Raw genomic sequence first — 27859 nt, 5'->3', positions numbered from 1 at the left:
TTTCACTGTTATGTTTTTGTTGGGGATATCATTTATTTTTGCGGGCTTCAGCGTTGTGGACGACGTGTTGTTATTATTTATTTATTTTTTATTTTTTATTTATTTTTTATTTTTTTTAAATTTATTTTTTTATACGTCGTAGATTTTCTCTTGTAAGACCGTTTGGGTTTCTGTTGAGGAGCTGAGAAATTGGACTCTTGAGCGTTGTCAATACTAGGCAAAGATACCCAAGTACGGTCTTTTATTTTTCGTCGTCGAGACTTTTTAGATGGAATGTCTGTTTATATTTTGTATTTGAATAAAATAAATGTACGAAAACATGATTATGTTTTATAAATATATATATATATATATATATATATATAAGTAAACTACAAATAATTTCTTATTACCATATTGTAACGCTGTTTGAAAGTAAACGTTTATGCGTGCTAAGCGTGCCACTTCATACGTTTAGAAATACACACTCTGGAGAAAAAAAATTCAATTTTTAGATTTTTCCCTTTAGTTACACTGTAAGACCTACCTTTGTGCCAAATTTCACGTTTCTACCTATACGGGAAATGTCTTATAATTTTGATGATCAGTCAGTCAGTGAGTTGAAAATTTTGAAATCCTCCCATTTTGAAATGGCCCAATACTAAGGGCTCATTTTCTTACAGCGTCCTTAGCTACTCGAGATTAATCTGTGTTTTAAATTTCAAAAGTTTATTTTAAGAGGAAACAGAGATATATGGGTTAGAAAAACTGGGCGAATTGGTTCGTGTAAAGATACACTGGCATTGCTGTAATTTGGCCTGGCGCACTGCCGTGCGCTCAGATTTCACGCATCTTACGGGTGCTGAGAATTGGAGATTTAGATGTTTGCAATTGTGTACTAGAACAGACTGATACGACACGTTTTGGTTTAAGTGATCACATTCTCTCGGCGAACGGTGTTGTGATTAGCAACAAAATAATGTACTTAAATAATTATGGACAATAATGAACATTGCATAATGTACCTATATTGCCTATACTATACGCCGTGTAACACTTTATTTTAGCGTGAGACGTGAAGTACCTATTCGGTTACATTATGTCCAGCGCCGATTCTACGCATCCTTATTATATATCTGTGACTGTATACAATATAATAATGTACGAAACCAATTGGGCCGTTCTACGTTCGCGACGAGCTGGGGCGGATTGATATGGCGGAGAGTTTTGAAACTCGAAGAGCGAAATTTTTTAAATTTTTTTCACGTAATTTATTACTTAATTTTGCTTTTTTGGTGACAGTAATGAACACTGTCCGCGATCCGCCGCAGTCGGATTGCATACCTACCTGATGTCGTGACCCGGCCGTCGCACATTGTCCGCTATCCGACGAAGTCGGATAGCCTACCCCTATTATTACGGCGAACGTCATTCGAGGTGACTGGCCTGCTAGACACTCGAAAAATACTTTAGCTATATGGTTTGCATCGACGTCCGAAATTTTTTTCACGTAATATCACGTTTTCGGCGGCAGTAAACAACGTTGTCGGCGAACGTTGTTGCTTACCACCCGGGCTACCATGTCGAACCACGGTGGTCCTAACCTTATCATCAGACCTCCTTATCACACACCAACCGACTCGAGACCGACGACCAGACCAAAAGACCACTGAAGCTTCCGATATCGGTTAACACTCCTCGCCAACTCGGGGGGTTAAGGGGTCTCCCCCAGCGACGCTCGGAGAGCTAGTAATACATATAATAAAAATCGATATTGAATTATTCTTTATAAACATTTATTATTTGTAATCAAAGCAATTTCGTGTAGGTACAATACATCGGTAAACATAATATATAGGTAATATAATTTTTATACAAATTTACAATTTACGGATTTACATTATTAAATATACAATATACATAAAATAAAAACCGATATTGAATTATTCAACATAAACATAATATATTATTTTTAATTAATGGGATTTTGCGTAGGAATAATACATAAGCATAATACATAGGTTAATGTAATATTTAAAGAAATTTACAATTTACATTTCATTATTGACAATACATAAACATAATAAGTACCTACATAGGTAATCAAATTTTTATAGAAATTACAATTTACATTTTCATACAATTTACAATAATTATTTAATCTGCAGTAGGTGTAGTGGTGTACTACAGCACAACAAACGCGCAAAAAAATTTGTTGACGCGGGACCAAATTGTTTGGCGTCTTTGCTGTTTTACCTTTTTCCCAGTTATCTCCACACAAGCGACTGGTGGCACGTCCTCGTCGACTTGGTGCTGTCGGATTCCGGACTCGGTCGTTCGACCACTCGAACAGGACGGCACATCCTTTTCATTTTCGACTAACGTCACCGCAATATTCGGCATGGAATGATTCACGGCCGCGACGTTTGAATCCACGGATCGGCTTGACGAAATCGAAGACATTTGATGTCGTGCTATTTTTTCAGTGACTTCGGGTCCACTGTTTCAACGGCCAAACTCAGCTGATGCGGCAAGTCCTGCTCACGAGTGACCAGTGCCAAGTCCTCCACGCAAGCCGCGACCTGTCGCCGGAATATCGACCCCGTAATTCGGTCCACCAAATCGGACGAAATTTTTTTCTCCGCCTCGGTCGTCACTGCTGCAATGTTGCCGTAATGCAGCGCTTTCAGTCGCTTCGCGGCCATTGCACCGTAATATTTAGCATGGCTCGAGAATTCCTCGTTCGAATCTACGGCGGCCCGACTTGCTGAAATCTGCAAAGGCATGACGTATGCCTAGCGTCTACATCGTACTTTTTTTCCGTCGGCCACCGGGTCTACAATTTTAACAGCCGAATTCCACAAGTCCTGCTCACAAGCGACCAGTGCCAAATCCTGCACATAGGCCACGACCAACTTCCGAAATATCGATGCTGTCGTTTGGTCCACCAAATCCGATGAAACATTTTTCTCCACCTCGAACGTCGCTGCAATGTTGCCGTAATGCAGCGCTTTCAGTCGCTTCGCGGCCATAAAATCTTAGTATTTTGCACGGCTCGTGGTATTGACCAATTACACAGACTGGTTCAGTGTAGACATATCTGTTTTGACTTTTTGTGTGACGAAGGTAAGTTACAGATTGTAATAACTGTAAGCGCGATATTAGAACGATAAATTATAAAGTGAAAGATAAATGTTATTTTATCAGTACCTATTATAGCTCACCGTTCACATGGAAACTATATATATTTGAATATTATGGTTACTATGTATGGAATACATTTCAATTCAAATTTTGCAAGTAAACAAAACTGTGGAAAATAATTAAATTCTGGAATATACAAGGTGATTTACCAAGCTCACCCCCATATTTTTTCATTTTAATGGCAATTGACGTTTATATTTATGACATTGGCCTTTGGTTTTGGAAGCAAAAAATAATTTGCAAACATGTCGTTATTAGTTTTAGTCTTATCTCCTTATATTATTGTAGACGTCTTTATGTTGAGTTTCTTAAAATATGAATCAAATTTTTCTTTGGTCTGAACGGGCCTAAAGGCCAATAAAAATTAGTCAACAGACATATACAACGTTTGGATATGTTGTGTAAATTGTAAAATATGATATAGCAAAGGCGTATCAAAGAGCTACCCCTTCATATCTAACAAATATATTAATGTTTAACGATATTTTAAATTAGGGTCACAATTTAAAAATACACTTGGTCCGTTAAATATTTTAACTGTAGTTGTAAAAAAAGCGGGTAAGTGTATGTCGCTCTGCTGTACAGTAGGTTACAAGTGGGTCAATGTATGGTGGATTGTGTTAAACTTGAATTTAATGACATAATATCATTGTGTAAGAAAAACGATCCCGAGCGGAGATGGTTTATCGGTCTGGATTTTTTAAATTTTTATTATTTATTATAGCCTTTAAGTTTAATTAATATTATAATATTATAATTTTTTATTCGTTGCTACAGTGATAAAAAAATCATTAGAAATTAAAATCCCATTTTAAGCAATTTTTCGTAATTTGTCAGTAGTTTTCCCGTGGCATTAAATAACTATTGAGAAAATGGTAATATTCCCTTTCTAAAGTACCTACCATCTTGATCCAATTTGCTAAAATATAAGGTACTATATTATGTTGAAATCGAAGCACTCCTTCTGGTAGAAATTTTGTATACAGGATATATAAAAAAAAAAAACACCATTGTAAAACCACTATAGCTTCTCGCTCAGCTCAGAATCTAAAATAAATGAACAGATTTTTATTTTCTACTGCTACCCATAGATCTATTAGTGGAGGTTTTTGGTCAGTTATTTTTTAGCACTACCTACTGCAGCATGTATTTCGCTATTTTTAAAAGTCAGTCAACATAAAAATGCGAATACATTTAACTTTAATCTTGCCGCCAACCATTAAAAATTCACCACCTTAATACGCGCGAACACAATACAATTCAAACACGATACAATTATGTAGTCGTGTACGTAAAATATAATATAAATAGATAATGTGAAAACCACTAATGATTCTTAACGTTCGTTATTTTTTAACTTTGAGTCGGACATATTATATATACACATCGAAAAATAATTTCCGACATCTCGTCTGAAATTTATCTCCAAATACGCTTTCTCCAATTAATATAATAATAAATAATAATATAAATATTTTGATGTGTTGTCTATTACGATTTCAGACATGTTTACATTTAATAAATATTATTATCGATATGAAAAAAAGATAAATTAAATACTATAACATGTATTATATCGCGTATAATAAAATTAAGCTTCTGATTAAATTTCGGATAATATTATTATGACCCTTTCGGACACGTCATAATTCTTTATCCGCTGCTGCAATGTACACATTTTAGCATTCTATGACGCTCAGTTTTGGGAATTATCTAGATAATTTAATTATTTTTTTAATTATCTTATCTAGATAAAAATAATTTAATCATCTAATTATCTCACCTAGATAAATGTAATGGTTAACTGTGGTAATTTATCTAGATAAATAATATAATTGTAAGAATATTTTTAAATACTGAAATAGCTAATAATTTACGAGAATCCAGTAGTGATTCCAAATACCATTATTATTATATGGTTAAAAAAAAAATATTTTCTGAAATATTGTCAGTTTTATTTTGTTATTTTATTTTTATTCAAGTTGTATTAAAAATTAAAATTGTACATTATTTTAGTTGAAAAATAACATTAATGATTTATTAATTAATAAATATTACCTAATTAGTAATTACCAGGGCATTTATATGCAAACGCATGTTTTTTTTTTCGAATTCTGATTATTGATTTTGTCAGTAATGTCCACGAATCACCTCATTATGAGATAAATGGTGGTATTTTTACTTTGCATGTTTTTGCATATCTTGGATAAAATGCATATTATTGCATATATTGAATAAAATTAATATTATAGGATATTTTGATTATAAGAACGCGAAAAATGCATGTTTTATAGTATATTTCACAAAACTTGGTTTTTTTGTCAAACATAAATTTTATTTTTACAGCTTCAGTCAATACAAAGCCATACTACGATCCAATCGCCGATCATTCATTATCGAAAATTCAAAAAAATATGTGGACGTAGCATGTAACAAATTAAAAATGGGTTTGCATAAATAAAATAAAGGATTGGTTAGAAGGAAAACTTTGAGAAATTTGAACACATTGTTTTTAGGCTTCAGCATATACAAAATTAAACCATTAAAACCGTAAGTTAGAAATATAAGGGATTTATTCGACATAGAAAACCAACGAGTAATGTATCTCTCCCATAGGTGGAAATCCATTAAATTTTCAGGGTGACTAACATTATTAGCATCAATGTGAGCTGGGGAAGTGCTAAGCCCCCTCAAGCCTCCCCCAACGATTTCCCCCTATCGAATAATGAGGAGGGACTTTAAATTCCATATCAATAAGTTAAGAACAGCTAAGAACAAAATTATTAAATATAATATACTCCAAGACTGTCAAATCTTAATATAACCCACTTGCCCGCTTCTTTTTATTCATCTAATGTAAATTTAAATTTAAATTTAGAATTGTTAAACATTGTTGTAAATTCCACGTTGAATAAAATTAAGTACGGCACGGAACTATTATTAAACTACTTATTCTATAATAATATTATATATATTAGATATTATCTAACATTTTTAATGAGTATAGGTACTATCAAACTGTATTATCACAAGTAACGAACCGATATTTAGTATGTTACGATAAAATTACATTTATAGCAATGTGAACACAACATTTTTATGTTACGCAATTAAACGATAAACGTTATACGTAAACATATAATATATTATGTCATCGTATCGGTATTGGTATGTTTAGCTGTATAGCTGTATAATAGGTATATAGGTAGTACCTCATATATACTATTACAGTATAATATTATATAGGTACCTATATAAAATGAATTGTCGCAGTTTGTAGTCTTGAAGATAATATTATGATACTTTAATGTATTATTATATTTTATTGGTTTTGTTTCAGAACTTATAATATAATGTATTAAATTGTTTTTTGCAGCAGTTAACAATTTTACATTTTGACTTATAGATATTATAGAGTAATTTTTAATTTTTCCCCAGCATACAGCCGTCGTATTATGTTGTTTGCTGAAGCAGTGACTCACCATACTCACGATAAACATAAATTATTGTTGTTATTTTTTTTATCTTAAGATTAAGGCTTCAACAGTATAAGTTATTACTTACCGATTAGTTATTAGCCTGCCATTGAGCTTACATTTTTGTGTTTCATAGATATTACGCATTGTAAAAGGTTCTACAAATTATTAAATTTACAATTTTTGATTCTGAGTGGAACTATGAATGTATTGATTTTACAATGATGTGTGTTTTTTTTTTTTTATTTATTTATTTTTTTTTTGTGTCTGTCATCACCTTTTAGGACAGTAAAAGTGCTTGGATTTTCTTCAACAGTACCTTTTCTGACAGGAAAGTGAATCTAGTTGGTACTTTGGGGGGTCAAAAGTAACATTTTTCAAATAGTTTTCAAAAGCGCGGTAATAAACAAAAGAAAAATTAAGGAAAAACGGGAATTTTTATGCAAAATCTGTTTTCGAGAAAATTGATTTTGGTTTTTAGTGTAACTTTAAAATGAATGACTGTAGATACATGAAGTTTTCACTGGTTGTTTATATTTCCATTTTCTATACATGATAAAATTTTCAAAATATTTTGATTTGTTTTGAGCTGTTTACGGACAATTTCAGTTTCCAATTTAATTAGTTTTTTTTCTATGAATGTCAATAAAACTTTATTTGTTGAGTCAAAATACTTGAAAATTTAATACAAGGCTCCTACTATATTGTTACAATGAGATTTGAAAAATATTAAAAATCCTTAGTCACAGTTTTTTTTTATTAGCATTTAAAGTTTAAAAATTGACAAAATATGGAAATATCACGAAAATTACCTAATTATTTTGAGTTTATAATTCGTAAAAATTTTTCTTTTTAGAACTAAGATCTTAAAATGTAATACAAGATTCCTTAAAGGATAATCTACCTTTATCAAAAAAAAAATGTCTATAAGAAACTCAAATTAAATTTTTATGAATGTTTATATTAGCATTTCCTATACACCATACAATTTTGAAAATATTTTGACTCTTTTTGAGCTGTTTACGGACATTTTCAGTTTTAAATTTTTTTAGTTTTTTTTTCTATAAATATCAATAAAGTTTTATCTGTTGGGCCAAAAAGTGTATAAATTTAATACAAAGCTCCTGATATATTGTTACAATATCAGTTGAAAAATATTAAAAATACATAGGCCCAATTTTTTTTTATAAGCATTTAAAGATCAAATGTTGACAAAATGTATGAAATTTTAATTTGAAAAATTATTTTGTAGTTAAAAATTTATAAAATGTTCAATTTTTGTATCTAAGAATTGAAAATTTAAAACAAGATTCCACGTAAGTAATTAATTCTGTTACCAAAAAATCTAAAAAATACATTTACACAGTTTATTTTTATAGTCATTTTAAGTTCAAATTTGGACGAAATTACATATTAAAAAACCTGGAATAACTATTTTAGTTATTTTGTTGTGATTGTATAATATTATTTGTGGGTACTTGAATCTTATAAAGTATACTATTATATATCTATGTTTGTACCACGGTTTGTTGTTGATGTATAACGCGTTACCTAATGGATATTGTGATATGATTAATTTGGGATTTATTATTGATACCTATTATAGGTCAATTTTTTTTTAATACTATAGATAAGTATACCTATAATAGGTATGTCTAATACCTAGACTGACAAACCGTCTCCGCTCAAAATCGTTTTTCTTATACAGTGATATTATATCATTGAATTCAAATTTAATACTATCCATTATACAGTGACCCACTGTAGGTTACACCTACTGTACAGCAGAGCGACATCCACTTACCCACCTTTTTTTAGTTTTTTTTTCTATACATGACAATAAAATAGTATTCGTTAGGTCAAAAAGCGTGAACATTTAATACAAGGCTCTTGATATATTGTTATCAAGCACAATTTTCTTTTTATAAGCATTTAAAGTTCAAATTTTGACAAAATATATCAAATTTTATTTTTTATTTTTACATGATATTTACAATCTATTCAGAGAACAATAAGCAAATTAGATAAGAGTAATAAAAAAACATGAGTAATATGACGGAAGACGCCACCCAATGATGACACTACCTATATTGTTTAGAGTTTAGTAGGAGGATCTAGCAGGTCACGACACCAATTACGTTTGACTGTTTGAGACGTCTGACGTCTGACTGAATTATATACAAATATAATAAGAAACAAATAATAATAATTCAACTTAACCGGCTACCGTATTAATAATAACAATATAAATATGGGGAACTCCTTTAAATGTAGGTACCTATTAGATATAATCTCCTACATAGACATAGTGTTAACTCCTACAAGCAATATAAAATAATAGTTTTTACAAAAAATTCGAATTCATTTTTAAAAAGATGGACAAGTGGGTATACCGCTTGTACAGTTGTACCGCTGTTGTGTCCTTCTAGCATACTTTTATAAATTATCAAATTTAATAATTTGCTCCAGTTTAAATCATTTAATTATCATACATTATTAAATATTAAAAAAATATATGACTTTGGTGTACAGGTAAGAAAAATCAAAATAATGTTAGAAAAAAATTCAGTAGAAAATAATATTTCTTCGTTTTTTTGACATTAAAAATAAAATATCTGTCTTGCAATACCTACATTAATATATATATTATTTAAAAATCAATTCATCTAGGTATACCTATATAAATAAAAACTTAAATGATTATCGTATTAAAATAAATCATTAACCAAGTGTTTGTATTTATCTATAAAAATATATTTTTATACTTATTATTTTCAAGTTATCATTTTTAGCTTTTTGAGCTTTTCAATTCCAAAATCATCTATTCTATAAAATGTTAGAGTGTAGGATATTACCCTATTTTTTCAGGTAAAAATGTCCATGTAGGAGATTACAGTACCTTTAATTTATAGGTAAAAAGGTTATTCATATAATAAAAGTTTACATTTGACCCTGGAGTAGACACAGGAGAGTTTACAATCGCCCGATATTATATTATCATTGAATTCGAATGAAACACCATCAATTACAGTCACCCACTTTTAACCTACTGTACAGCCGAACGATATCAACTTACCCTCTTTTTACCTATTCTATTTATTATTCAATAATAAAGAAATAATAAGAAGGTGCACGGGTATTTCTAGCTTATGGTTCATATATTTTAAATAGTTGAAAAAATAGTTATTAATTTAGTTAAATTTAATTTTGATTGAACTAATGTATATTAGTGATAGATAGGTACTATGAATTAATAGGTACCTTAATTTCTTAAATTAACAAGGCGCATGTTGTACTTCTGTTTATTGCAAATGGACCACAATTTATTATGTCTTGTTACCAAAGTATAATATGTAGATTGTAGATATTATGTAAATAGTCTATAAGTTGGTTTTTATTTGTATAGTACTTTATGGTCGATATTTTTCTAAGCTGAATTCAATTTTAATTAAATCTATGACTATTATAATGATATCATTATTTTTTTAATCTATTTTTTCCTTATTTGTTTATTTATTATTTTTAAATTGTGTTTATTCATTTGTTCATTGCCATATTAATTTTATCAACATTTATCGGATGCAACTTGAAATGTTGTGGAATTCTCATTTATCTAGCTGGGATAGAAGCTATACTTATACTAACACATTATATAATAATATATAATACGTAATTCCCGTGACTAATGACTAATAAGTAAGAATACTTAATTGTAGGTAAATAGTAGATACTAAACACTCATATAATAATAATAATAATGCCTATAATAAATAATATAATTTTTGGAGCGCCATAAGTCATAACTTTATTTGATAAATTATAAAAATGATCTATTTTTACCTACTATAACTATTATTTAAGAAATCAAAAAATTAATATAACGACATTAATAAATATTCGCTTTACATTAAGGATCTAATATTATGTAAAATATTCTTGTATAATATGCCTTGTTTGAGTCATAGCTCATAAAGAGTCAATACGTCAACAGATAACAAGTACCTAACGGGCAACGGTCAACATTATAATATTTATGTTATAAATAATTATTATAATAATAATTTATTAATTATTAATAAATTAAACACTTAATATAACATTAAGTATTCTAATCTCTAATAGTTTTGTCTTTTGGCTATATAAAATAAATTTCATATATCTACGGCTATTCGTTGTTGAATTAGGTACTTACTAATAAAAAGCAAAATGGAATTGGTATCTTTCGTAAATATTCCGATTTTTCCATATTTTTGTTTTCGTTTTCTGATTGTTATGAAAAGTACCTGGGAATTTTGATTTTTGAAAATTGGTTCCCCAAAGTACTATCGTTGGATCCAATTTTCTATTTAAAATTAGCTTCAAAGTTGTGAAATATAAGCTTTTTTCTGATCCTAAAAGTGATACTAAAAACACATCATTGTAAAACCAATTAGTACAAAATCTAAAAATAACATGTCATATGAATAAAATGTAAACTTATTATGTAAATTAACATTAAGTCACCAAATGATAACTATGGCACTATGCATAAATCATAACCAATGAAGATATAATTTCATAATAACAGTAATATATTGACATTTGACATATTATTGTCCATAAGGACGTAGGTACCTTTAGGTATTAGAAAGGCGTTAGTCCAGTGGCAATACCTTCGAGCATTGTAAAAACAAGAGCTCTTACGAGCGGGTTAATCTGCTTACTAAACGTAATTTACAATTGACCTTTTAATAAACCTTTAATATTAACCTAAGCAACCTTGAGCTTTATCACAATTATTGAATCATTGAAGGTCCCGCGTCGAAATTTAATTTGCCTATTCCAACGTTTATTAAATTTTTACAAAGTATATGATATAATTTAAAAATAGGTATTAAATATTAATTTAGACGTGTAGTATTACAATTAAAAAAAGCTCATAACTCGTTCAAAAATTAAAATATCGTAAAATTCTACGTTCAAACACAGATACCTACTGTTCTTACCTTTAGGCTTTAAGTTTGATAATATGCCAATCCACTCTAATATTAAAGCTAACCACACAGAATTGGTTCTGCTGAACGAAAAATATGTACTTTATTATACGTTTAAAAGACTGTGACAACATAATATTATTATGCGTTCTCTTAAAATTATTATTTAAATAATAAAACCTACCTAAAATAAAACAATACCTACCTATAATTGGTAATCTAACGGTACATATTATGTAACAAATATATTCAAAACCTATCCAAAAAATTGATTGGTACTTTGTTTGACATTTTTTTCACCTAGTAAACTTCTTAAAAAACTAACTTCCACCAATATCCAACCAACACGATATCCACCAATTCATAAATATCTTAAAAAAAAAATATATTATTATTATTCCTATGAATGTATAAAGTGTAAATGTTTATAAATAAAATACCAAATTAATTTGACTAATATTATACTTTTCAATTTGTATTTATTTGCAGATTCTTTTACATTATTATTTATACTTGGATTTGTATTAAGTTTATTCCTCACCATATTCATATGGTTCACTGATTTATATACAAACGAATTATACAAGGTATAAAAATATTTTAAATATATTTCAAATATTCAAAATAAGTAATTTACAATAAAATCTAAAATAGTTTTTGTTTTTTAGAGACTAACAATTCAAAACGGTAGTTTGTTGTATGATTCGTGGAAAGAACCACCAGTTAGACCGCTAATGTGTGTATATATATTTAATTATACTAACGTTAACGAATATATGAGTGGTATGCACCAGAAGCTCAAAGTCCAAGAAGTTGGACCTTATTGTTACAGGTAAATATTTTTCAATATTTTCGTACAATTTTATTATAAAACTTTATTTTTTCAGGGAAACTTTATACAGGGTTAACATAACTGATCATAAAAATGGTTCTCAGACATTCAATGAGATGAAAGTTCAAGAATATGCTTATGATGCATCCAATGGAACAGATAATGATATTATTATAGTACCAGACATTCCATTAATAGTGAGCCATCGTCAAATTATAGTTTATTTTAGTAACAATTTAACAACTAATTTATAGTCATAAAATCATTATAAATATTATGAATTATTATATCTATCTTCCGGGCTCTACCTATATTTATTACCTTTGAATCTCTAATGGAGTAACACTTTTCACAAAAAATAATTTTTGATAAATCGAAATTCACCAATTTATAAAAAAAAATGTTATAAATTTATTATACTTACAATAACACATTATAATGCGTATCTACATCAAAATGTATAGGTGTCTACAACCTAATTGAATAGATAAAATATACCAGTACCTACCAGTGGCGGCTTTGGGGTTCGTGGTGCACAAATATTTCCCACTTCTCTACTGTCACAACTTACCACCTCAAAAACAATTTGTTTGTGCCCAACAACCCTATGATAATTCCTGTCGATAAGTGTGGGAAATCTACTGCAGTTAATCGGGATTCGGAGCACAACGGGTATGCCCGCCGTCTGGTGATCGCGTATTATTATTTCCATAATATTGCCAAATACCTATACTAATTATACTACCTAACTGAATATTTTGATAGAACTATGGAAATAAATACATTTATATAATATAAATCATAATACATTATACTTTAATTTAATATAAATTCTTAAACAAATTTATTTATTTCAATAATTTAGGTAGAGTACGTGCCCATAGTACGAGCCGCCACCACTGGCACCTACTATAATATATAATGTGTTCGGCACATCGCAAATAGATATAGGTATATTATGAACAATTAATAATAAAATAAATAATAATTAAAAAAATTAAATCTTAATGTTCAATTTATCTTTATAAGACTTAACTGTCTGCGTATTATACTTTAAATTATATGAATAGTAGATACCTGGTATCTTACCAAATGTTTAAAAAAAAATTTTAAAAAAACACCAATCAATAAACAATAAATGATAATTTACGGACGAGTAACCTATACATCATTTTAATAATATAATTGTATTTTATTCTTACTGTATGAAATATCAAATACAAGTACGACACATTAAAACATTATTGTCAAATTAATTAATATTCATTGAAAATACATTTATATTTAATTTATTGTTTTTAGAGTGCTATAGCTTTGACCATAGAGGAGAATTTTATCATAAGGAATGCCATGTCATCATTTTTGAATCATGTGTCCAATTCCCCGTTTGTCACTGTTAGTGTCTATGATTTTTGTTTCGGTTACCAAGATGACGTAATAAGAGCATTAGCCACAATGGCCAAGTTGGCCAATAAGGCAATTCCTTTCGAAAAATTTGGTTTACTCATTAAGGTAAATAAAATATATAAAATGTTAAAATGTTAATTGAATTTTAAGTAAGTAATTACCTAATTCGTAGTGGCCTTGTTGCAGTTTACTAGTTAAGTATAGCCGTATAGGTACCTATAAATTATAATTCATACCAATAATTATAATATTAGTAAATAATAATTATATTTTTTAGAGAATTGGAGTTAATCCAGATCGCTTGACTGTAATTAATGGCCTTGATAATCTGAATCAAATGGGTCAGGTGATCCAACTAAATGGAAAATCAATGTTACACCCGTGGAGTACAGATGAGTGTAATTCAGTTGGTGGAAGTGATGGTATGTTTTTTCCAAGACTTAAAATTCAACAGGGAGAAACTATACACCTATTTCATAAGGACTCTTGTAGGAAGTTGCCATTGACTTTCCATTCTAAAGAAAAAGTAAATTTGTACCTACCTGCTATAATGTGAATAAAAATAATTATAAATTGGGTTTTAATTTTTTTTTTATTTAAGATAAAAAATGGTGTAATTGGGCATCGATATTCTCTGTCCATAAATTCGTTCAATAATTCTATTCCTGAGAACAGATGCTATTGCACTAGTACACCTTGTATGCCTGATGGTATATTCGATATGGGCAAATGTTCTACTCGTAAGATTTCCATCGAAAAAAATCGATGTTATGATGGTTGAACAAATTTAATATAATTTTAAAAATGTATTTTTAATTCTTGTTTCTTAGGTTCACCTGTGGTTGTATCGCGTGCTCATTTTCTACACTCAGATCCATCCCTATTGGACGCAGTCGAAGGGCTCAATCCTGATCCAAAAAAACACGAATTTCTATGGCTTATAGATCCTGTAAATAGCGCAAAAAAGTTTTTGAAAAATATAATGATTCAATATAATAATAAATTACTATCGGTATAATTGGTTTTTTCTAGATTCTCGGAATAACGATGGAAACCCAGATGAGAATACAGCTCAACATCCAAGTGCGTAACCCACATGGTTACGGTTCACTGGCGAAAATACCAGATAATACCATATTGCCGTTTACCTGGTTGGAAATCGTGAGTTTTTTTATTCCATGACGATGATTATTATATTATGTTATACACTGTATAACTAAAAATAACTTTTTTACAGAAAACTGGCGATGTGTCGCCAAAGCTGAGCATGTTATTGTTCCATTTGACTTTCACTGTTCACTGGCTTCAGACGTTCCTGATGTGTTTGAGTCTCGTTGGATTGTTAGGCACGTCATTTTGCCTAATGCGTATGCTAAATAGACGTTTAAGCAACAATATTGTGATAATTTCAAGTGAAATACAACTAAAAGATAGGCATACTGAAAAAATTCCTATTTGTTAATTCGATTACTTACTTTTTGTTGTTTATTTTAATGTAAATCAATATTTTTTTTAAAGTATATGTATTTTTATTATTTAATTGTACATATTTATCTACCATATTTTCAATTTTTTTTTGTGAAATGTACAATAATTTTACTGTACCCACAGTACCTAATGCTCATTTTTTGTCAAATTACTATTGATAGAATTTTTATACATTATATTTAAATTATATTTTTATTTTAAATTATATTTTATGTAGGTACTTACATGTAATTAGAAAAGTATCCATTATTTGTAAAATCAATAAATAATACCTATTGAAAAGAAGATAATATATGTGGTATGATAAAATTACATTCACAGGTGGTAGCCATTTTTCGATAATTTCAAAATTTAAAAGTGCTGACACGATGTTTTTCCACCATCGCCCCTCCAAAATTATATTTTTCTATTTTTTTTTTTAGTTGGCACCTATTTCCCTTCAATTTCTTCACGTAGAAGTAGTGGATATTAGCATTCTTGTGATGGTTTGGGGGAGGGCAGTACTGCAGTAGAAACATTTCCACAGCCCCTCACACTTCAAAAAATGGTATTTCCAAAATGTTTTTATTGTATTCCAATTTATTAATATACTACATTATACCTACTTGTTTTGTGTACAACCTTGTCTGGAGAAATATCTTGCACCATAATCGCATTATAAGGATGAGTCTGTAATAATAATTGACCCATTGGCCATTATACATATAGGCGCACCAGGGAAATTTTTCTGGGGGGGAGCTAGGATTGCATCAGCAGCATAGACCCTGATAATTTATATTTTAAACTTAATTAGAACTTAAGCCTTAATGATTACAAGTGGTTGAAGCGGAGAGGGTGCGGGGGCAGAGTCCCTGCTGGTCTGTGTTGATTCTATACATTTAGCCTCCCCAAAACAGTTGTCCAAATTGCGCCAATGTACCTATACCTAATTGTGTAAGAATTTATATTGTAAGGCTATATTCGTGATGTTTAATCAAAATCGCTTCCAACCAAAAACTGTATTTCAAGCGATTGGCATTTCTACATTCATCCTAAAAAAATTGAATATTTTGATGCTAGAATTTCTCAATTGATATTAAAACGGCGGAATCGATAAATCCCCGTATTTGGACGTTTTCCCCCTGACTCAATATATTTTTTTCCACATAATAATAGGTTGGAAAATTGGTTCTTTTGTTTTACCTGAAATATACGATCATCACATCGGCATCGATCGACTATCATATTTCACGTTATGGTTTTATTAGTTATTACCCAATCAAATGGATAATGATTGATAAACCAAAGTTATGTGAAAGTATCATTAAATTATATTTAAATATTAATTTAACAATTATTTAATAAAAAATGTCGTAAACAGTACCTAAATTTATTTATTTGCATTTGTAATTTGTATATTATTGTTTAATATTTTTTTAACATTTTGTGAATTTTGTATTGGCAATAGTGTTATTTTGATTTATGACGTATTATTGAATTATATTTATATTTAGGGTATTAATTTAATGATTTATACATTTACTGATTTGCATTGTATATTATTGTTTACAACACATGTATTTTTCATACGTTTTAGACCTATAAGAGGTGGTAAATTATACGCATAATCGGAATGTCCGATTTTAATTTTTTTATACATGCTTGAACTCTTTGACTAAATATCTAAGCTTTTTAGGAAATTGATTTCCAGTTGCAAGGTGTGAAGTTTTTGGTTGGGATGACACTGAAAAAAAATGGCACTAATATGCTCAACCCCCCCCACAATTTTTATTTTACCTAAATGACTAAATGGTAAGAAATAAATGTTCAAAAACTAAAAACGAACTGAAATATTATATTAAAAAAATTAAAAACGTTACAACTTCCTTAAAATGATAATTTAATATAATAAACCAAATGTATACTTTTTTTTTCGAATGAGTAAATAATAATTACATCGTTAGAGACCCTTGTGGCGCTGTCTATGTCGATTTTTTTACTTTGTAGGGAACCCTCCAATGAGAAAATTCGGTGGGCGGTCTCCCGGGTCTTTGCTTTAAAGCACGGTCTTAGAAGATATCTTCTAAGACCGTGCTTTAAAGTTTGAAGAATATAGAAAATATTATCAGAAAAAAAAGGTATATTTACGAAGAACATTGTATTTATATTTATAAATAGAAATTATAAGTTTGAAGAAAATAGAAAATCAGGGAAAAAAGGTATATTTGTGAAGAATTTTGTGTTTATATTTAAAGATAAAAAGTAATACCTATATTTTATTGATTAGTTTATTTATTAATATATTAATATAAATAATTTGGTTTATGTATGAACTATGAAGATAAATTTATAAATTTATAAATATATAAATTTCTTCAGATTTTTCATCTATACCTTTGAGGACTTCCCCGCTAAATTTACAGGCCGCGCGCGGCCGTACTTTGCCGCGGCGGAGATAACGTGCAAACCGAGGGCCACCGTCGTGCGTATTTATCAATAATTTTTTAGAAAAGTCGAGTTTTACCACTTAACGTCGCGTAGGTATTACTATATACAGACACTAAATACATGCGTCGAAAAGTTCGATTTTTTTATTGATATATTTACATGTCTTTTTGATTCAATAAACTGTATTAATATTATATTATATTTGACGTCCTTTTGGCTTTTGCCTACTCGGTCACGCCGCGGCTTCCTTATATTGGTATTTAATATTTATATATTTGATTTGACATAAATATGCATGATATAGCCACTGTATCGGTCTGTAGGTAGGTTAGGTTAGGTTAGGTTAGGTTATGTTTTATTTTTCTTTATAAATATCACTTAACTTAAAACTTTAGTATTGTAGGTACTTATATCCCAAACTTATAATATATCCCCCAACAGAATCATTATGCTTTCAAATGTATTATAACTATTATTATTTATACCCATAATATTATTTATTTAGCTAAATCTATTTTATATTAATAATATTCTGCTTAATTATTATTATTATTATTATTTTTTTATTGTTCTTGATTAACATCAGCTACAATGGCCATTAGTTACAATTTACAATTACAATTATTTTTAAATTTATTATACAGTTTAGTTTTGTGTGAGAATTTAAGGATTTGTGTGGTGGTGTCTGCATCTGGTCTGAGTGCTGCGTCTGTAATTATTATTGTCTTTTAATATATTGCAATTTGTCGTTCGTTACAATACTTTAAGGACAATCTAATTTTATTACATTGTTAGTCACCGGAAACCTAAAATCTAATAAATTCATCTGGTCATAGATTTATAAAATATAATATTTAAATACGAAGAATAAATATCTTATGGAATTATTGAACTATTAAAAGTTCTAACTGCAAATAATAGATAGACAATGGTGTACAGGTATTTCCATAGTCTAGGAAATGTTGGAATTTTTCGAGTAAACTTATTTTGAATTGAACTTTAAGTTCATTTGCAATTATACGTCTGACCTTGAAGCACCAAAAAGCAAAATGGCCACCACCGTTCAAGAAATCGCCTTGATGAATGTAGTTGAACACGTTAATACATTGGTTATTCCGGTAGATGAAGAACCGCTAACTCTGGAAATTAAAGATTTTGAAGAAAAACTTAATGACAATGAGGACGAAGAGGCTATACAAGGTGACATCGTTTTGCTATTTGGTGAACATGATACGGTTGATTATGCAAAATCCCATGAAATAATTGCATTATATTAGTATTTAATTTGGGCCCATCTGATTATAAGTCAAAAAAGTGATTCCTAAAAAACATAGTCTAGAAGCTTATAAATTCAACCTTTTTTTTTCGAAATTACAATCGAACTTCAGGAAGTAGGTAAGTTTAATTTACTACCGCTTTTGCCTTTTAGTAGTTTTTATAGTTATGCAAACAAGTATATATTTGATTTTTCGCGAAGTATTGACAATGTCGTGTCCGTGCGTATGCGAGAGTTACATCCGGCGGCGGTTGTCTAACGAGGCATTACAGTGATTTTCGGAAACACACTCGATTACACGAATGATAATTTACTACTCACACATAGACATAGCCCAAATGTCCATGTCATATAAATTGCCTAAATATTACTCCTTAAAATATGATACGCTGGAGCCCCATAAACAATAATATTTTAATAATTAATCTATACATTTTTTGTCCGTCGAGGGAAATTGTCCCGTTTGGGGGGAGGGGGGGACATCCTAGGAGCGGCACTGATCTTGTAGAATGTATAGAATAAGACAATAGGTATTAATAATATTCCAGTGTATATTTTGTATATCTTTTTAATTACTTATCTATAATACCGCGAGATGCCGAGATGATTTATCTTAATATACATTCTCATTAGTCATTATTAATTGGCCTTTGTAAGTAGCTATATTCAGATATAGTGCACTATCTTTATGTCATATTCCATGTTATTATATACTTTATACACCATAATTGTAGAGTTATCATAGCTTCACACTAGTACCTTACTAATAAAAATATTAAAAAGTATTTTAATACTTAGCAAGATTGGATTCCAAATACCTTATTGGTGAGTAAATTTAAATTACTTATATTTTATAAACAAAATATGAATTTTCTATTTTTTTTACCTATATTAGTCCATAAGCAGGGTTTTGTAATAAGAAATAAGTTAAATAACTTGTAAAAAAAAAATTGTATTTGTCTCCATCAAAAATGTTAAAAACGGAATATTGGAAAATACTAACGGACAAAATTGAAATAAACATGATTATATTTAATAAATAAATAGATATATGTTTTTATTTATAAACAAAAATCATCTAAAATAATTTATAAATTAAACAGATAGGTACATCATATAATTATCATTTATCACAGAAAAAAACTCTAAAAACTAAAAAAAAATTGTTTTATTAAGTACATAAATAGCAAAAGCAAAAAATAATATAAAAATAATACCTAGTTTAAATAATTAAAAATAGCATGATTGGTTATTTAGTATACAACGTACATATAAAAGCAATATCAAACAAGTTTTATGGTCTTTTTTTATTAAAATATTGTATCAAAAGCACAAATAGTCTGTTTAGCTGGCCACATTAATTTTATCAGTCATTTTTTTATGATTAAAAAAAATGGCTTTATATTATTTAATTTAATTATATCAGTAAGTTTTCTATTGGGTTTTACTATGATGTAAAACTTTTACTTGTTTTTTTAATAATAAACTATAATTTTTTTTAATATGTTGATTTGAAATATTGAACAAACATTTAATTTTAATTTACAAGCATTTAAAGTTCAGATTAGCGGAGTAGTTTGTACCACTAATGTGTAGAGTAACCCTGCTACTTCACACATATTATAACATTAAACAATACCTATGAATATAATAAATAAGTACCTATAATGAGAACACATTTAAATATATACTATTAATATTTATTACATAGTAAATATAAACCCGTTTAATAAAAGTGATCATATAAGAGTATTCTAAAATGGGAATGTTTTTGGGGCCAATACAATAGATTTTGTGGGCTAAATTATTTTCAATAGACAACATTGCTACATGATAGTTTAAGAGGACGTGATACCCGCATGTGTTGTCTCCGTATTACAAGTGCATAACATAGAAAATTTTACGCTCAGCAGAACACGTGTAGTTCTGTTAATTTAAAAATTAGAGTGAATTTACCTCTTATAAAATCTAAAGATAAGATTATTATCTAGGTAACCTAATATGCTTTTTATTATATTTCATTTTTAAAGCGAGTTATGAGTATTTTAAAATTGTAAATTTTTATACATCTTAAAATACTCATAACTCACGTTAAATTAAAATATACTAAAAAGCATATGAGGTTACCTAGATAATAATCTTATCTTTAGATTTTATAAGAGGTAAATTCACTCTAATTTTTAAATTAACAGAGCTACACGTGTTTTGCTGAGCGTACAATTTGCTATGTTATGCACTTGTAAGATAGAGAAAACACATGCGGGTATCATGTCCTCTTAATTCTAAATTAAATCAAAATCATTGTTTAAATGGTCCCCCCCCCCCTGAGAGAAACCCAGATCACCATAACTTTTGCCGGCCCTGATTGTTAAAATTATATATTATTATAATTATATTATTTAAACTAAAAGATCTAGTAACTAAAATTAATTTACGACTTTTACCATTTGGAAACATTAATTGATTAAAATGAATAACAATAGTGATAAGGTTTAGAAGAAAGAATATGAATATGATATAGAATATGATTTTATCTAAATAAATAAACTGGCATACATAATTTATGAATGACAATAATAAAAATACATTTCAACTTTTTAAAAGTCTTAAAATATTAGTTTAGTAAATAATTTATACTACACATATTTTTTTTATATCAAGCATTTGTTTTTAAGATCATATTCATTTTAAACTTTTTTTAATTTAAAAAGTTCAATTTTTTACAAAATCATTTAAATTAAAAGCAATTTGTGATGATTAAAATGTGTAAGTTAAAATGTTCCATTCATATCTACAAGAAATGATCATATTACTTAATATCTAAAAGGATGTATTGATTATTAAATCACTTTGATCATTGACTAGAAAATGGTATACAAAATTGGTCTTCTTCCTTGACATAGAAGTTCTAGTGTGGCCAGATTTATCTGATCGAGATCTGGGAGGATCTCGGATAAATATTTCACCAAAAACAGATGCTAGAATCAGTATAACATTGATTAAGGTTTAATTATTTGAAAATTCATCAGTAAATTAAATAGTGTTGGTAATTTACCAATGGTAACATAGTAACATATCTATGTAAAGTATTAAGTAAAAGAACAGGATCCAATTAATTGGTTTGGATATGTTTTGCGGAAAATGGAAACAATAATCAAGTAAAATAAGAAAATAATAGATAGTACTATAATAGAGCAGCAGGGTGGTGTAGGGATTTAAAGAGCTATGAAACTAAATTTAAAAATAGTATAAAAATAACTAACCGATAGTTTTAACATCTAATTTGTTATCATTGACATGATTCAATAATTCTTGAAGAAATGCACAAAGGTATAAAAATACATTTTTACTTCTCTCTGGTAGCTGAGAAATAATCTGAATAATAAAATATAAATTTTAAAAAATAAAAATAAATTACAATTCAATAATAAAACAATACTGACTTGTTTGCACTGACTGTAATAAGACACTGCAGATAAACAAGTCGCATGCAAATTATATGGTATTATGGGTTCTGATGTACTGTCTAATAGAATTAATAGAGCTTCAGCTACAGAATGCACACTACCGGCTGAAATATAATTTAAAAATAATAGGCAATGTTAATTTTTTTCATAAGTAATTAAATCAAACCATACGTAAAGCATCCGGTGTTCCATTATCTAACCAATTTCGAATCTGGACAAATTCAGATCTGAGACCAGAATGTTCAAATAAATGTTCTTGTTTGAGACCATGTCTGTATAAATGATCCACAAGGTACCATACTTCTTTGGGTACTGGGTAAGGATCTGACGTCATGTTGCTTTTATTGTTTTCCTTAAAAATATACATTATCAATTATCACTATGAAAAAAGTATTAAGTACAGAATTTTACATTGATGATTGATCATAGATAAATGCAAAACAAATATAAAATACTAATAATTACTTACAAGTTCCATAAGTTTTCCAAATGGTATATTTTTAATAGGAACTTTCAAATAACAAAGTGTTTCTAATGAACAACCAAAACAACTTCGCTCGTAATTACCTAAAAAATAAAGTCCAAATTATTGAGTACAATATTATTGTTATTTAAGTTAAATACCTGTAACTGTTATAAATATATCTTTTCCGCCATCTAAATGTAATACTAAAATATCATACAACTTGTCTTGGCCACTGATCATTTTGTATGCAGATTTTTTATCTATCAAAACTTCTAAAGTAATATCACATTTTTCCCCTGAGAAAATATTATTATAATATTCATACGTTATCTGTTATTAAATAGGTAATTTAATATTTTTACCAGGATCAATAAAACTCATGAAAGGCTCAATTCGCAACCATTCTTTACAGTATGTAGAATCATCTAATTTTTTAATAAATTCAAACTGTACAGGAACTTGACCAGTATTAGCAACTGTAAGTTCTTTTAATTGAGGCTCCATAAACTTCACATTGTGGAAAATTATTTCAGTGTTATCAACCATAACTTGAGGTAAATATTCATTCTCTGCTTTGTCTAGTTTTTTCATTATATGTTCATGAATTTTTCTGTACTTGGTCAAATCAACAACTCTCACCTGTTAAAAATTAAAATTAAATTGAGTTTAATTTTAAAAATACAAAAATTAATTAGATACCTACTTCAGATTCAAATAATGCGCTGACTGGTTTGTGATCACTGATCAACAAATTAGGATGACTTCTGTAAGCAAGTTGTTTAATTGAATTGCCTCGCCATAATATTCGGTCACACCATGCAGGGGCACGGTTCTTCTCACTAATCAAATATATACAAATTAATATATATTATATTATAATTATCATTTTACACACAACAAATAAAAACATGCCTGCTGTCCCAGTCATTGGTACCCGGATCATATTTATAGGTAGGAAGGAAATTAATTGAACCCTCCTTATAACCTTTAAAGACATTTCCAGCCCGATGTTGTTGCTTTAGTTGATCTGCTTCTAACACATTTTTAAAATTATTTTTGCGTACTAAATCTTTTACGGATATTGCATCCATTTCGGTTATCCTATAATTAAGGTCACCAAACCAATATACTTGACTAAAATAAAAACATATAAAACCAATTATAATAATTTAATAAAGTTATTAAATTTTAATGTAAAATATATATTAACTTTATATATGCACTCAGTCTGATTGTTATACTTTTAAAATAACTGTTGTTTGTAATTTTTTTATATATATTACTCACTTATGATCCTTTACAGTTTTTGGAGGTATGAAATTTGAAAATACCATTCTTGAACATATATTTTGATAATCTTGGTTTCGTCTTTCATATTCTTCAACATGGGCTGCTAAATGTGTATTGACAAAGCATAAAGAAGTGTTGTGGAAATCCATGCGAACAGCCACTCCACCTTTATTTCCCTAAAACAAAATTTAATAATTATGACGGTTTCAAAATATTTAAATAACAATTTACCAATTTTCCCATAATTCCAGTACCAACAGTATCAGTGGCAACATTTTTAACATGGTCCATGTGTTTATTTTTAACGAACACTATAAGCATCATTCCCACCAATCGAACTAATGATACTTTTTTATAATTTCCCTTGGAATTAAGACTTTTTGTTACAGCTTGTCTAATTAATAATAAAATTAATTCAATTATTTTAATTTAAATTTTTTTAAAACACTATTAACTTTAATTTTTTACATATTAAAATTAAATTCTCAAAAATGTTCTATGATTAAATAATGTTCTCCTAAAAATTAAAAAAAAGTTAATCAAACAATTAGTAGTTACTATAATAGGTACAAATTATTATATAAATTTAACCTTATAGTCATTAGTAATATGAACAATACTTTTAGCTTAATTCTTCATAAAATATACTAACACATGTACCCTTTTTTAAATTTTTAAATGAAAGTAACTATATTGTCTCTTAAACAATATTAATTAATGACCAAAGAAATGAGTAATGAGCAAAATAAAAACTGTTATTAAAAATGACAGCAGTGATTGACTTGTTGACTATTCAATTAATTAAATATAATATAAATGTTCAGGTGTTTGATTGAGTAAGATTGATAAATCAATAAGATGAAGTTTTGTTATGCTAAAAGTACAAGTAGTTAAGTCTGAGTTTAATCATAAATATTATAAACTACTTACAACCATTCTTCTTCTCGTGGAGAATCATTAAAAAGAAACGCTTCTTTACTTAGATCAAGTTCTTGAAAACCAATGGCATAAATATCAGGCGGTTCAGAGTCACAAGTCAGCCAATCATTTAGTGAAGACAAGGTTGGTTGGCCATTGACATTCCAAGTGCCAATATAAATACTAAAAAATAATAAAAATAAATATAAATTAAATAATATGTAAATAAATAATTACCGGAAATTTTGTGCATTAGTATATTGTTCTTCGCTCAAAATCATTTGTCGCTGAATAACACTTTCTCGAGAACTTAGTGTTTGTGTTCCAGTTGGAAATGATATATCATTTTCAGCCACAGCCATCTTATAATTTTAATACATAATTAAATTACTAATAATACTTTTAATAAATATGAAATATTATTACATTAGCTGTTATTATATTATTAGATGTATTATCACCATTGATATTCATCATCAAACCTAATTCTAAGTCAATATCATTTATATTATATTTTTTTAACCATTGAAAATCCAGTGTCTGTTGATTTTTTAAATAAACTGTAAAAAATAGAATATTTTAAAATAACTAATAAATTATGAAATATTACTATTTGGAGTTAAATACTAACGGTCCATTGATCTCGATAATTCATTAAAAAAATGATTAGTTTCATGACCTGAATCCATTCCCATAAATAATTTAAAATTCCGTGCTGATAAATTAATATAAATATCAGAATTCGATTCCGCTGACAATGAATCTAAACATATAAATTATACATACTAATTTTAATATTTTAAAATAAATATCTATTTTAGAAGTAATTTGCATTTAGGTAATTATTAATAATTACATTCAAAATGGATTTTACATAAATATTACTTAAGTGGTATGCTCTCAGATAGGAAATGAATAATGTTTATTGTTTACCTATATCACATTTGAAATCACTATCAATGGGCACAACAAAGTTGATTGTGAGGTCTGTAAATGCTTGCGGTGGATTTCTGGATGTTGTAAATACAAACAAACCAAATGACAGATTACGTTCAACCAAGGCTAATAATCGGTGAGCCTTGGGTGACCAGCCTTGCAACAGTACACCTTCGTGGAGCTAAGTATTGGAGACATTAGTTATGAATGTATAAGTTTAATAAGTAACTATTAATTACCGCCACAACATTGTCACCGGCATTCAATTTATCCTTCATAATAGCGGATAGTTCCATCGCAGAATAAAATACGATCCACAGGTATAACAACAGCTTAACCCGTACTCGACTGCCGGTTAAAATAGCCACCACGGACAATTAAAATACTCCTAAGAGTAAATTGTAATATTTGAAATGAAACTTCTCGCACCTCTTTCAAGAATTTTTACAGAACAATGTACACAACAACAATAGTAATAACAGTTTGTAATTATTAAACACTTGTTTATTATTTATTATTAATATTGTTGTTGTGTACCCACTAATTTAAATAAAACACAAATGAATACTTTATTATTATTATTTTACGTATGATATTGAAGTCGTGACAACATAATGCATAGAAACATAGAGCATTGAAGTCACGAAAACTGGAACAGACCAAATAGTGGAATGTCTACAAAAGCGCGTTCACAAGTCACTAAGTTCACAAAGTCGATTCACGACTCACTATTAAACTTTTAGACTTTACTTAGGTTTTACTTATTAATTAATACTTTGAACGTTGATAAGAAGATTGAAAATGACTGATACGCACAATGCATAGTAAAATTGGCTAAAATGCTGGATCACAACCTTTTGTTCCACAAAATAGTTGTTCCAATTTATTTAAATAATATAATATGCGGTTTATATATTGTAATATATTATTATCTTAACCGCGTCCAAATTCCAACACATGATGTAGAGAAGATCTAAATTATTTCTATCATCATCAGATTATCTACATAAGTCATTTATTATTATTATGTTCTCTACATTGTGATCCAAGAATATTGTACATAATATTTTGTTCCATAGCTTATTCATTCCATAAAGTAATAAAGAAATATTAGTTCCAACGACCAATTGTTCCACAATCTATTTATGCCACTAACACAGATATATTATAAGGTAACTTTATATATCTGTGGCCACTAACGGTCAATACGTCTTCCATGAATATATTTTTGTTGTAAGGCTCAAGAGTTCAAGATGTTGATGTATATAGATTTCCAATTTCCAATTTCTGTAGGTTAGATAGTTTATCGGAACAAAAAGAACCAAAGTTCATTTTAATAAAATTTAAATTGTTCAACGGGCTGTTCTGTCTAGTCTCTAGTGTCTGCTAATTGGGTAGTGCTTTTCTTTTTTAAATATCGTACATAAATGGGTAGGTACATTTTTTTTTTATTCCATACAAAACTCGGAAACAGCACATTTAAGATTTTCAAGTAAGATATTTGAGTTCAAGAGCGTTCAAAAAGTTACATGTGCAATATACAAACGATACGTACCGGACTCAGACTTCGATACGAGCCAGTACGTAACTATTCCTGTCGGCTGTCGGTACGTAACTATTCTATGTAGATACGTGTTGAATTTTTGTGAAAAATAGTTTTTAAAGTTTAATAGATTATATGAGTTAGATTTTAAAGGGGAAGGAGCGTCTGGTGACTTTC

At 28.6% G+C, this 27859-nt stretch overlaps 2 protein-coding genes across 3 annotated transcripts in view; one reads left to right on the top strand and one right to left on the bottom strand.

Annotated features, from left to right (window-relative positions):
- Positions 1-15407, top strand: part of LOC100166719 (lysosome membrane protein 2) — a 43063-nt gene extending 27656 nt beyond the window's left edge. Inside the window, exons 3-11 of the mRNA XM_003244686.4 lie at positions 12122-12219; positions 12301-12464; positions 12520-12661; positions 13767-13976; positions 14149-14397; positions 14473-14611; positions 14702-14820; positions 14904-15032; positions 15109-15407. Of these exons, the coding sequence (XP_003244734.1) occupies positions 12122-12219; positions 12301-12464; positions 12520-12661; positions 13767-13976; positions 14149-14397; positions 14473-14611; positions 14702-14820; positions 14904-15032; positions 15109-15333 (1475 nt within the window). The 3' untranslated portion in view covers positions 15334-15407. The remainder of the gene's footprint in view (positions 1-12121; positions 12220-12300; positions 12465-12519; positions 12662-13766; positions 13977-14148; positions 14398-14472; positions 14612-14701; positions 14821-14903; positions 15033-15108) is intronic.
- Positions 15408-21846: 6439 nt separating this feature from the next.
- On the bottom strand, positions 21847-26930 carry LOC100159919 (inositol polyphosphate 5-phosphatase OCRL-1). 2 transcript variants are annotated; one of them, XM_016804603.2, is made up of 18 exons: positions 26708-26930; positions 26379-26527; positions 26137-26320; positions 25835-25966; positions 25630-25763; positions 25441-25565; positions 25216-25386; positions 24517-24679; positions 24283-24461; positions 23908-24129; positions 23699-23834; positions 23358-23634; positions 23154-23291; positions 22999-23096; positions 22701-22881; positions 22506-22633; positions 22326-22437; positions 21847-22040 (listed from the first exon to the last, which is right to left on the bottom strand). In XM_016804603.2, the coding sequence occupies exons 2-18, from the start codon at positions 26433-26435 to the stop codon at positions 21883-21885; spliced, it is 2595 nt and encodes an 864-aa protein (XP_016660092.1). In that variant the 5' UTR covers positions 26436-26527; positions 26708-26930; the 3' UTR covers positions 21847-21882. The 2 variants fall into 2 exon arrangements, with proteins under 2 accessions (XP_016660092.1, XP_008183390.1); XM_008185168.3 differs by having other exon boundaries at positions 26727-26930.
- Positions 26931-27859: the final 929 nt, after the last annotated feature.

This window comes from Acyrthosiphon pisum, chromosome A2 (assembly GCF_005508785.2).
Source record: "Acyrthosiphon pisum isolate AL4f chromosome A2, pea_aphid_22Mar2018_4r6ur, whole genome shotgun sequence".
NCBI lineage: Eukaryota > Metazoa > Arthropoda > Insecta > Hemiptera > Aphididae > Acyrthosiphon > Acyrthosiphon pisum.
Note: the sequence above shows the minus strand (reverse complement) of the source record. Positions and strands in the feature narration are given on the sequence as shown.